This window comes from Sebastes fasciatus, chromosome 21 (assembly GCF_043250625.1).
Source record: "Sebastes fasciatus isolate fSebFas1 chromosome 21, fSebFas1.pri, whole genome shotgun sequence".
NCBI classification, from domain to species: Eukaryota; Metazoa; Chordata; class Actinopteri; order Perciformes; family Sebastidae; genus Sebastes; species Sebastes fasciatus.
This window is the reverse complement of record NC_133815.1, coordinates 21,638,894-21,652,713: the sequence shown is the minus strand read 5'-3', so window position 1 is coordinate 21,652,713 and position 13,820 is coordinate 21,638,894. Positions and strand designations below refer to the sequence as shown.

Here is a 13,820-nt window from a genome sequence, read left to right as displayed (position 1 = left end):
ATGAATGAAACCTCCTATAAACAGAGGTTACTAATGATCATACATGCTTTTACATGTAATGGCTGTATAGCAGATTAAATGCCAACCATAAGTAGTATCAAATGACAGTTTTAAGGATTGTAACCAACGGAATCAATTCGTTAATAATCAATGTAATTGTGAACAAGGAAGTATGAAGAGCGACAAACGCCTCGTAGGGAGGAGGTCGGGGTGGATGGGTGGGTCAAAAAACACCAGACTTTTGCCCAGGAGACCGCTGTTCATACCCCGTGTGAAAGCAGAAATCAACGTTGATTTATTTGCCACGTCACTTCCGTACTTAAGTTACGCCACTTCCGGTATTATTTTAACTCGAACCAGGATCTTATCCTCAACCTAAATAAGTCATTTTGTTGCCTAAACCTAACCAAGTTGTTTCCTGTGAGGACGGACGCTTATTTTGAGAAGACTGGAGCGTAAATTGACACATGCGTCACGTGTTGCTGGACATTCGTAGGAAAATGCACGAAAAATGAGGAATAACTTTTCGTAAGATATCATACGAACCGTTGTATGAGGACATGTTGAATTTTAAAATGTTTTGTCCATATTTGGGAGGAAGCTGAGTAAAATAATGCTTTCTGCTGCGGACATTGAAATGTTGGTTAAAAAAACAATGTTGTGAAATTTCAATCATACATGCTTAGTGCAAGAAGGAAGGCTGTGGGAAGGAAAGCCTTTTTTCTGTATTCTTTATGCCATTAAGTGCCTGTATTTATGCACATATTTATAATGTAAAATCATCTCACATTTCTATATTCAGCGGCTCCCCCTCTTTTTTCTTTGTGTAAATCACTGACCTGTTTTTGGGAAGCCTTTTTCTACTGTACTGTTGAATAGCACTCAGGAAAAAGGTCAGTGATTTAGTTGAAAAGGCTTCCTTGAATTACAAAACAAATACATTTTTGTGATTGCTACATTTTTTGGATTTTTTTAGACTACATGTTTGTGTCGCTGGTTTGACGAAATTCTGCTGCAAAAAGGCAAATCCGACTGCTTTGCTGGTCTTTTGGCTTGTGGTGCTGAACGGACAGCTCCTGTAAATTACACTTTATCTTTGCATCTTCTACTGCAATATTCTGTCTCTCAGATAGTTTTCATTGCAATATAGCTGGTTTATATAACTGAAGCATCGATGATGAGAAACTCTCTAATCTCTCTCTCTCTCTTTCTGCCCAATAAAACCACTATATGCCGCAAATTTTACACCTGTGTTTCCCAGATGTTGAATCACAAATACATCTGCAATGATAAAACAATTCCAATCACCATTAGTATAAATTTCCCCCTCTCATATTTTGCAATCATACTTGAAAACGTCCTCTAATATTGGATTACATCGATGCAAACATGCAATTTTTAGCAGCGCTGCTTCTTTGTCATTTTGCCAGCTAAAGGGTTTAGTGTGACCACATACTGAATATCATATATATGCTCATTACAGCCTTGGCTGAGGACCCTCTTGAAAACAAGATGATGCATCTCAAGGGGGTTTATCCTCAAATAAAATCCTCATTTTTCACTATTTTATTAGATTGCATTGTTGGTCTGTTGGCTTGTGTTGCAGTTTGGTGGTGCTGAACGGACAGCTCCCGTAAAGTGCACTTAGTATGTTCCTTTTACTTTGCTACAATACTCGCTGTTTCTGTCATTTCATTTGCAATGTAATATAGCTGGTATGCGTCCGTTTTCTTCCTCTCTTCCTCTAAGTCTAGTCTCTATCTCGTGTCTTCTCTGGTTGCTCAATAACATAACTATGCCGCAAATGTTGCACCTACTTTTCACGGATTTTAAATCATAAACACATTTCCCCTGCTGAAGTGGTCAATCTGCAAAAATAAATCAGTTTTAGTGACCGTTTGTATACATTTTAATTTTTTTCCTCATATTTTGCAGTTGGTACGAAAACCCTCCAGTACAGATTACATTAAATCTAACATGCAATTTTTAGTGGTGACACTTTTCTGTCATTTTGGCTACACTAAAGTTTTGGGTGGCCCCATATTAAATATATACTCTTACTGACTCATTAGAGCCTAAAAACTGCCACAAATACAGAACCTATGGCCCAGATTTAAAACACACACAAACCCGATCTCTCCCGTCTTCTCTCACACACCTGCAGTCACTCCGTCAAGCTATTCTTGACATCCCGTTGCCGTTCTCATTAATCACCAGAGGCCATGCAGTTTCTCATTTAATTTAGTGGAAAACGTTGCCCCCTCTGGTCTATCAGAGGCTCTTATTTTCAACACAACAGTGAACACCGTCACCACCCCCAGCTACTGTACTAATGACCCCTCGCCCGGGGTTTAAGAGGGAAAAGAGATGCTAAGTGTTAGCCCCTCTGCTAGCTGGGAAAGTGCCAACATATTCTGTAATTACACCTGCTCTTTGGGTCCTACCCTGGTTTCAGATTCTGGCCCCTGGTGGGCGCAGCAATGGGGAAATGTCTGCCCCAGACATCGGTATTATGTAACAAGGAAGAAGGTTGCCAAAGTTTAATGGCTGGTGACATTAGCAAGCAGCAACGAGATAACAGAAGACAATTAAGAACAAATTACTTTTATTATTTTCCTACTATTGAGTAAATTTAATGGTGTTATTTCACTGCTCCTCCCTGAGATTGCTTGTCAGTCAAATAGTGACACCAGTAATCTACTCTACTCTAGTTTTATTCCATACAAATTTGAAAAACAACATAATAATTTTTTTTTGAATAAATTGGTGATACTGGGTCAAAAATATTAATATTTATTTGTACAAAAAGGGTAGAATATTAATGAGAAAATGTGTGGCTGTGGATGAGGAAAAGGTTTTATGCTGCTACATTACACATCTTTCTTTCTTTCTCTCTCACTCTCACACACGCAGAGGTCAAATGCAGTCTAACCTCTCGCAGTCTGCGGACTAGCTACCGACCCAAACGGATCAATGCTGCAGGATCTTTGGGGAGTTACTTCCTTTAAGGGCTCCAGTCAGCGATGTCGCTTATGAAATGACAAGATCGCTTAATATCTCTTCTCCACCTGGCCTCGCCTCGAATCTGCACGGCACCGTCCTCCCACCGATGGAGCTCTCTCTCTCCCTCCTCCGCAGTGCATCTTCTGTCGCCGGGTCCACAGCCAATAGTCTTTAGCTGAGAGCAGTATCAGTGAGGCCCAGCATGTCGATTCTATTGAACTGGCTTGGCATGTCACAGGCAGTAAAGACCTCCTGATTGACTCCTGCTTGGATAGCATGTCCAACTGCATACATTAGTAATGCTGAGGATTCGATAGATGGATGGCCCGGACGGATTGATGCAGGCAGACGGCACATTTACCCCCAATGCAGGGAACCGGAGATGGACTGAACTGACAGTGCAAGGATGACAAAATAAATTGTTCTGTTATCTTGGCTGCTTATAAATAGTTTATATTTTCATGACATTTTATTTTGGCAATATTTTGATTTATAATGAATTATTTTGTGAAACGTACAACAGAACCGCTCATCAGCTCACCAAAACCATCATTAAAATAAGTTAAAGTGCTGCAATTTGGAAGCTAGCTGCCGTAGTTCAGCAGCTGGGTCACTATTCTGCGTGTCCCTCCAAGGCTTACGCTTAATTGGCTACTTAAGCATCGGATCACTTTTCCAATATGTATTGTTGTAAATATGAGCACAGGCCAGACAGTGCAACTAAGCAGTTATGACTGTAGCTTCTGTATAGACTCAATTCCCCTGCGTTAAGTAATTTGTTCACGTATGCTGCATTTAAACAGACTCTAATGAAAACTGTGCACCTGACTAAAACTATATTCGAAAAGAGCCTGGCTGCTTATAATCATTCTTGCTTTTTCTTTGACTTCAAGTATTTTTTTCTGCCATCAGTTCCAGCTGTTACAAGCAGCCTTACCAGTCCAAAATGTGGAAGTTACAAATGATGGAGATGTTCTCGTACGATTGCTAAATACTCAAGATGGTCTCTCTGTGTAAAAGCTGTGTATTCTGTACTGGGGACTTAAAATGAACTGTGTTCAGACAGAACGCAACGCAAATGTTCTGCCTTGCGAACCAACTGTACGTTAGTCGTAAGCTAGATGCATTGACTGTGTCTGTGTGTTCACTGTTCAGGTCACCCTCTGACTGAACTCAGAACTCACCAGAAACTCTAGCTCTTTCTGTTATTACCCCCAGGTCAGTGTTCTCATACATTGTTTGTATAGCTATACCTACGAAAAGTAATGCACTGTAATTCATATATCCCACAAAATCAATTCACATGTAGTCCATGTAGTTTTGAACCAGGAAGTATAAACGCTACGTAGGGAGGAGGTCGGAGTGGATAGGTGGGTCAGAAAGCACCAGACTTTCACCCAGGAGACTGCTGTTCGTAACCCGTGTGAAACCAGAAGTCAACGTTGATATTTGTCAACGGTGTTATTTTAACCCAAACCACGTTTGCAAACTATCTTTTCCTAAATCTAACTAAGTTGTTTTATTGCCTAAACCTAACCAAGGTGATCTTTTCCCAAACCTAAGTAGTTTTTGTCATGTAACTTCTGTACTTAAGTTACACCATTTATGATGTTATTTTAACTCAAACCATGGTCTTTTCCTAAACCTAACTAAGTACATTTGTTGCTAAACCTTACCAAGTCAATCTTTTCCTAAACCTAAGTAGTTTTGTTGCCTAAACTTAACCAAGTCGATCTATTCCTAATCCTAACTAAGTAGTTTTGTTTCCTAAACCTCACCAAGTCAATCTTTTCCAAACCCTAACTAAGTCGTTTTGTTGCCTAAACCTAACTAAGTTGTTTTGTTGCCGAAACCTAACTAATTAGTTTTGTTGCCTAAACCTAACCAAGTCGATCTTTTCCTAAACCTAACTAATTAGTTTTGTTGCCTAAACCTAACCAAGTCGATCTTTTCCTAAACCTAACTGAGTAGTTTTGTTGCCTTAACCGAACCGAGTTGTTTCCTGTGAAGGCGGAAGTTTATTTTGAGAAGACTGGAGTTCTCGTGTTGCGGGACATTCATAGGAAAACGCATGAAAAATGAGGAATAACTTTTCGTAACATATCATATGAACCGTTGTATGAGACTACGTTGCCTAGTTTCTCCCCTTTGTTCACTAGTCTGCAGATAAATGAAGCAGATGTATTCATCCCTGTGTACATTCTGCAGCAATATCTGTAATGTTAGATAGGTTAAACTGCATATGTATATACCGAACAGGCCTATAATGTCTCTTCAGGCAGCGGCTCAGTAAATGTGTTTTTCTCCAGCCAATAAATTGAACAAAACATTCAAGAGAGGAGTAATGCAGAGAATGTGCCATGATTTCTTTTCTCACAGCCTCCACTTTTCTCGAACTGCCCACTTTCTAGTGAGAGGAGAAGGAGGGCTGGCGAAGGATATAATTAGGGGGAGGCTGGGGTCTGAGGTCCATCCCAGGAGAGCTGCTGCTGATATCTCACTCCTTCCCCTTCCCACAATGCACTGCAGGCCGGGGGGGAAAGAGGTAGAGGAGGCAATTAGCAGGTAACACGTTAGCAGACAGGCTGATCTGTTTTAAGCCAATACAGACGTGCACCTGCAAGCTATATGTCAATTGCTATATCGCTACAGAGGCGTGTGTGTGTTTGGGGAGATCAGGTGGGACAAATATATAGTACAGTAAATTCAATTTTTTTTTTGTGTGTGTGTGTGTGTGTGTGTTGTGCAATTATCCATCCAATGACAACAAATTGCCTACACACACACACACACACCTCAAGGCCTTTTTAACAGCCACTCCTGTGTTTCTATTTCATTTTCATCATTAAGCCGGAGTGTTCTCTGAACCGCCCGTCCCCCCCCCGACAGCTTAAAAAAAGTGTTTATTAACAAAGTGTTTGACCCAATTGGCTCGCGTATGAAAACACCTGGGCGTTAGATTGAAATTTAATTGCTTCACTTAGTTAACCCACTTAAGGACCATGTTGAGTTGAGTCTGCTCAATTTGTTGGGATCAGCAGCTTTGTGCGTCGGGGATGTTGTAGGCCTGGATTATGGATAATTACTATCAATTAGTGGCTGATACTTTTGGCTTTGAAGCCGCGACGAGCAAAAAATGGAGCAGTGTCGGGGAATGAACTTGGCTGAATGTAATTATGTAGATAATGGCTGAAGCGATAGAGAAAGGAAAGGCCATTTTTCCCTCGGAAACAGGGCATTGTGTCGCTCTGTTTTTGTTTGTCGTTGCCGGCATCATCAGTGGGGACGGCAGCAATATGTCGTCCGCACCCACGGTGTCAATCAGAATCCCATTACTGCAGAGGTCATAGACACACTGCTCCAGGTGAGCTAAAGTCTCAACGGGCTCGCATTTCCACCAGGATAAAGAAAAATAATACAACAATATCTTCTGTCTCCCACATTTTCAAGGAGAACTTTAAACTCTTGTCAGATATGAGAATATGTTTGCTGTTTTTCCCTCAGACACAATGGAATCAAAACTTCAGTCAAGTTTTTTTCCCTCTTTATTTTTTTTTTTCGCCCGTCTAGCAATTTGAGCTCATAGCCTCATGGGTAATTTTATGAATACATATCAGGACCTTTAGCTCACAGGCGGTGGCTGGCACTCTCAATAATGCCTCAAGCAATATCACTTTGAGAGCTCCACACAAAAACAAAGATGCCTTAGCTCCATGAATATTTATTAACAGGAGATGCTGGAGTTAACAATGACAGACTAATAGGTGGATGGAGAAGAGAGATGTGAAGAGGAGGATACAAAGACTGATAAAAGTCAGGAAGAGACAACCCACAGAGCTTTCAAAGTGAAGCGGGCCCAATAGGAAATGAAGACACAACAGTGTACGCACACGGGGAACCCTGGAGCAAATGTGCTATTAAAATGCTGTTAAATACACGTTTACTCGGCTCCTTCTTTGAAGCTGCTGTCGCTTGCGCGGCCTCCCCTGGTAGCCACATTCAGGAGCCACTGTTGATTGGCAGCACAACAACGCTGGTGGGTACGAGACCCTAAGGTCCCTCTCTGGCGCTCTCCGTCGTTGTGCCGACGGCGCTATCATTCCTGGACGCTGATTAAAATGTTGGCGATGTTAAAAGAAGCTGAAGGTTAAACCACAAAGGGCTCCGTGTGAAGTCGTTTCACGCCGCATCCTCTACCCACTCCTCTCACACACACGCACACTAACTAGGCAGACTTTTAGAACAGAGAAGGAGAGAAGAGCAATGAGCAGGGCTGTGTGGGATTCTGATCTTGGCTTGATTTAAGCAACTAATGGACACTGACTCAACTCAAAGTACTTTTTCTCAATCAATCTCACTACAGTACGTCTCACTGTATATTACTATGATAGCTGCTGAACATTTAATCCAGTGTTATAAAAGGATGTCACAGTTGAGCTCCTCAAAGCGGACTCCTTGAGAGGCTCCAATGATTTACAGTTTCTGCTCTTATTTCTTCAAAAATACTACTAGTATATACGAAGGCCATTATTTTGTTTTGATTATTTCAGCCTTGGATTCCTGTGTGCTTCGTGTCTGCTGTTGTGCTTTGGTATGTTTTTCTTTGTGATGTTATTTGTCCCCGTTTGTACTCGTATATGAAACTCTTTCCTTGCTGCCCATCTTGACCAGGACTCTCTGGCAGAAGAGATATTGTATCTCAATGGGACTTTTCTGGTTAAATAAAAGATAAATCAAATTATAATGGTATAACTATAAATGTATAGGTTTTTTTTACCGCCACGCCGGCGACAGCCATGGCCGGAGGCATTATGTTTTCGGGTTGTCCTTCCGTCCGTCCGTCATGTACGTATGTACGTATGTACGGTCCATTCTTGTGAATGCGATATCTCAGGAACACCTGAAGCGAACTTCTTCAAATTTGGCACAAACATTCAATCAGACTCAATAATTAACTGTTTAGATTTTGGTGGTCAAAGGTCAAGGTCATTGTGTCCGTTCCCTTCTTGGGATATCTCAGGAACGCCTGGAGCGAAATTCTTCAAATTTGGCACAAGCATCCACTTGTTTTTCTCCATAACTCAAGAGTTCATATGCTAATTATGACAATTTCACACGAATGTCTAAACGCTGGCCCGAACTAAAAGATTTTTCAAATATTAACAGATTTTGAAACTGTGAGAGACGCCACACATAACGACATGTTTGTGGTGAGCAATGATTTAGGCAAAACAGCAACAACACCACAAACTAACAGATCGGGAATGTAAAAACAATCTTAACATAACTCACACCAGAGGAATATCTGGAAAGATAATCTGACCATTATTGGAAGGGGGGGGAATCTTGATTCTTGTGTAGTGTGTGCCGCGCATAATACAATTAAATGATGAAGTGATGACATTTTGGACAGACATGGACGTAAACTTGACTGGTTGGCGGAGGCATACAACCGCGAGGCAGCGATTCTAGTTTTTACCTGGGATGCTCAGTACCTAATTTAGGCAACAGAAAGCTGCCAGAGAAATGCCATCACATGAGCAAACAATGATCACTTATTATAGAGGGTCAGTGCAACCAGACAAATATGGACAATTGAAATAAATAGGGCAGTCTGGATTGCATTTTATCAAATCTAAATCCTTTAGAATCCCTCATCTGATTGATTCAGGGTCGGCCTTCAACATTTGTAACCAGAGTTAAAAATAAAACTCAAAGATTATAGTGAGGTATGTGAGAAGACAGAAACACTACAGCTGTGAGTGTCAGCCTTATTACTGTTCACATCCTGTCGCTACAGCCTGGAAATGACATGGGCAGCATGAGATATGAAATGCTGATTAAAAATGTATCCGACATTAATAACAGGTGTAGCCTACTTACTTTTGCACACCTTATATTTCATGAGCTACTTACTCCCAATACTGCATGCCCCAAATCAGAACTAATGCACTGATAAGCTTAATAAAAATAAAATGATATGCATGAAATGACTGTTACAATGATCGTGACTGCTGAAATGGATGTTACTCTGTTGGTGCTGCTGAATTGCAAAAAGCACACGGTGCATCCATGATCATAGAGTATTAAGACTTTTTCATTTCGTCGACCTGGAACAAGATCTAAAACGTAACCAGGTATCAGACCCGAGTGAGCTGTTGAACTGTTGAATTTGGTGCGAATAACAGAGATGTTGAGGGTCATGGTGAAGGAGTGGTGAGTGGTTTAAGCCTGTGCTTTTCCTCCAAATTGTTATATTTCTGTGAGGATCAAGCTGAGCTGTGGTGAAGCAGAATGGGCAGGGTGAGGTTGGCGAACATAGTGGGGCTATCTGTGTCATCTCCTCGACACCTTTTCTTTTTCTCTCTCATGCCTGAGGAACGGATGGAATCCTGCCTTACACCTGACTCCTAGTTAACAAAAATTTTTTGAAAATAGTCGAATGAAAGGACACTTTCAAAGGAGGAAGACAGGCTGTATTTCATGTTAATTAAATGGCAAAACAGCGGTTCTTTCTATGGTAACAATTTGTACTTATATGGCAAAATCAGCAGTTTTAATATCATTCTAACATAATAAAGTTCTGTCCTATTTATTACGGTTAAATTCTGGCAACCACAGCAGCCAGTTTTTTACGTAACAACAACAGTGTATTTGTGTACAGTATTTTGTCTGCCTCTGAGCATTTTATCCTGAAATAAACAAACACAGCTACCGTTCCATAATTTTAGGATGAGTCATTGAGTGTTGGAAGTCAGATTTCCAGTTTTTATTTAAAGTTACAGCCAGTGTTGGCACCGGCACTGTTCCGTGACTCACGGTGCGCTTTGGAAACTGTAAGGTTATCTTTGAGAATCAAGCATCCTGGCATGGGGCTGATGTTTTGGAAGTGCATCGTGTCGCATTTCAGCATTAGATGTCAAGCAGGCAGTGATTCCAGCTCGATCCTTATCTAAACTCTCTCATAGTAGGACACCAACAAAACAGCAAATAGACAAGGGGTAGACATTACATGGGAAACATTTTGACGTAACTTAATCACAGTTACAAAGGAAGACACCTACTGAACATACAAGATGTAGAAATTTAGATTTAATCCTCCTGTTTTTGTGCTGAGAATATTATCATATGTCTAATGTTAAATAAACCATTTGAAAACCCATTGGATGATCTTGAAATGCATTGTCACAAAGCTTCATCACAGCCTTTACTGTACGTAGAAGATTTTACAACACTCACTCATGTTGCTCACTATTGCAAAGTTCTTCAAAAATAGGTCTCACAATTCCCCATATTCCTCCGAGTACTTCATGCTGCATGAGGATCATAAATTAATTCAACAGATATAGCCCCTCAATGCTCATCTAGCCACAGCAGAAAATGAATTTGCTGAGTTTATTGTTAAATGAAGGTTCTGGTGAGCAGGATGTGAGTGAGGATTTAGTGCACCTTAAGGGAGTCCCTCTTCCAAAACTGAAAATATGCTTCTGAGGTCTCATCTCATATTAATTTGTCATAGCGAACGTACTTATAGCTGTTGCTCCATGCCGCCCTCTGGCTAACTCTGAGCTATTCATTGCCTCACGGAGCTACAAGCCGTCGGGTGGCTTGTTCCGCAATTTCACTTGGCTTGTTTTCCTCAGCCTCCCCTCGCACCTCTTTGTCCCCCTCTCCCTCCTGATCTTCCCTCGCCCGTCGACTGTGACCTTACCACAATTATGCATCCTCCAGTGGGACAATTAAAACTGAGCTACCTTCCCCGAGTGGAGGGGGTGGAGGGGAAGAAAGAAAAGGGAGGAAATAATGATGCCAGATTTGTTCGTGCCTCCCTTGAACTAGCTCCTCTTGAAGTTGAAGAAGCAACTGTTTTAGCCGTTCTGACTGTGTTCCAATGCCACCGCCAGTCAAGGACGCGCTGCCCTTCAGCCGCATTGTCCGATCAAATAAAAGCTGTCTGTTGTTCATTCAGCGCCAGAAAATTCACTCATGTTGACGTGGTTGTCCTCTTTCAACTCCACCCCACCACCACCCCCTCCCTCCTCCCGACCACCCTTCTCCCTCTCTGACAGGTGCAAGTGCAACCTTCACGCCAACAGCTGCGTATTTGACAAAGAGAAGTTGAGCTGCGAGTGTGAACACAACACCACTGGGCCTGACTGTGGCCGCTGTAAGAAGAATTACCAGGGGCGAGCGTGGAGTGCTGGCTCCTACCTGCCCATCCCCAAGGGCACAGCTAATATCTGTGAGTACACACACACACACATACATGCACACACACCACAGACATGTTGAGTAATTAAAAGGACTAGTGCAGTGCCCGTCCGGAGTGTGTGCCTGTCCGGAATGGGCCGATTTCTTGGCCTCTGCTTGCAGCGTTGTCAAGAACATCTGCTTCTACCTGCCAGATAATACTTCTTTTATAGTTAGATGATGCCGCTACAGTGCCACCTATTGGCCAAATGGCACCAAATTGGCATGGTCACTCAAAACATCATATCTTCACATGTCTACCAAATGTGGTCGCAATAGCACAAAGTGTTCAGGAGATATGACATTTTTTGTAATTTAAGCCCCGTCCACAGCATTTGAGTTAACTTTGAGGGCCAGCTATAGCAAAACTGTACGAAACATCAACAATCCAAAAGAGTAACTTTTTCCAGCTTGGTCCAGAGATGTTCTCTACCAAATTTGGTAACGATTGTTCAAAATTTGTAGGAGGAGTAGCAAAAAAAAAATCTGATTTGGAAACAATTCAAAATGGTGGAAAGCCCATCTAGTAGCAAATGGGCGTGGCTTATATCGATCGATTCGTCTGGATAAAACCCCCAGGAAGAGCTCCAGGCTTTGAAGCACATTTTTCGTACTGGCCAAACAGCAGTACTACAACTTCCATGTCCGTCACGTGATGCCATTGGGCCCAAAAAACTTTTTCCCATACACTTATTGGGAAGCACACGTCCCTAAATCAGCGGGTATTTTTTTTTTTTTGAGGTACATCAACTTCCCAGTTCAACCACTTGAATAGCCCTTATTTAAATCATTAGGTCCTAAAAGTTGTAAAATGCACTAATAGCTGAATCCAGAGTTATTTCCCTTCCTCCGTTCATGTGAATGAGACCTGAAGCGAGGGCTGGGAGGCGGGGTTAAATGAAACGCTACTACGCCTGCTCTATGGGCCCAATGGATGCGGAAGATCGCCGGATGATCTGGGTACCCTAATCACTCGACAGTCGAGCGATTTTTGCTTCATGCGCCACTGAGCAACTCTCATAGGAATGAACGGGAGTCCGCCTCTAACGCTTTATCCGCTTCTCTTAATACGTCCATGGTCTGGACTCAGAATACAGGAAAATTAGCAGTTTCTGAGAGTTAAAGTTCATAAGTTAAAGACCAAAACATCAACAGATTCATTGTTATAGCGCCACCATCTGGCCAAATTGCACCACATTTGACACTGCACTCCCTTGGGTCCCCAGCAATACCCCCGCCAAGTGTGAAGTAGATCGGATGAGCGGTACTCAGATTATGTTAAGGACATACAGATAGACAGACATATAGATTCCTCGCTTTATAGTTCGATGGGTCACATGACACAGCCGGTATTGGTATAGGTCTTACAAGCGTCAGACAAAATAATGAAGATTTCTCATGAAATGTTTTAATCAAAATAACAAAAGGCATCCATCACAGACGAGTGATAAAAGTTGAATCCCAATTAGCAGCATCCTGTACGTCATCTACGAGACTTCTGACAATCACCACGTTAATAGTGAGACATTGAATTGTGAGGTTTCAAAGCAACCTGAAGCAATTAACAATGTTTTAATGAGATAAAAGGTTGAGAAGCGAAGACACTGGGAAGACTTTTTTGACTCCCGTGGAAACAAATGTGTCTAAGATGTAAATGCAGTCTAGTCGTGTATACAGTATATACTATATGTTCTTCTCTGTTCTGTAGCCCCATGTCGTGATTTAGCCTTGTGAAACAGGGATATTTTGATGTGAAAATTGTCTCAAGAGTAGCTGAAATACAATGTCATGTCAAATTATGCTAAATATGGGCATTGGCAAAGAGAGCAGTGTTGGCAGGTCATACTGTAAGTCACTAATAGGGAAACAACTCACTTACAACAACAGCAGAGTCACTAAATATATCAAAACTATACACAGAATCATTCAAACGTGCTCTGAAGCAGTCAAACACAAGGGAAATCCCCGCTCCACATCGGCTACTTAATATGCAGAAAAACTGCTAATTTATTAGTAGTGAATTTTGCAGTGTACAGTCGGTGCAATACACGTATTGCATCTGTAAGACACAGAGTCCTCCTACCTGACCTCCACGTCAACACAAATGTAAGAAAAGGCTGCCCAGCAGCAGCAGCAGCAGCAGCAGCTGCCCTGTGTCTGACTTCACTCTTCGTTACCGTCTTCCTATCCTTTACAAAACACCCACTACATCAAGTCAGCGCTGTGACTGAAAAGACCATGCACGCTCTCTCCTCGGTATGTACAAACTGAGTGTGAAGGCTCAGGGTTTAAGTTCACTTTAAGTTACAAGGTTTTTTTTATCTGTATTTAAAGGAAAGAAGAAATAAGCATTGATTTGACTTTTGGCTCAACTTTAATAACCGAGAACAGTGTTTTAAGAGGTATAATAAACAAAGCAATGATTATATATGAATACATTTGAATATGAATAACTTGTAGTTTTAGTGATTTCCCCCTATTCTCCTGACGCAATCTTCTGTATTACAATCCTGAACGTTTGTGGTGGAACTAACTCAAATTTAGTTTGAAGAACAACCAACATGCAT

At 41.6% G+C, this 13,820-nt stretch overlaps 1 protein-coding gene across 5 annotated transcripts in view; it reads left to right on the top strand.

The window, feature by feature from the left end:
- The window catches only part of ntng1a (netrin g1a), a 327,372-nt gene that overhangs the window by 279,235 nt on the left and 34,317 nt on the right, over positions 1–13,820 (top strand). For all 5 annotated transcript variants that reach the window (XM_074621569.1, XM_074621568.1, XM_074621565.1 and 2 more), the window contains one exon: positions 11,073–11,245. In XM_074621569.1, the coding sequence (XP_074477670.1) occupies positions 11,073–11,245 (173 nt within the window). The remainder of the gene's footprint in view (positions 1–11,072; positions 11,246–13,820) is intronic.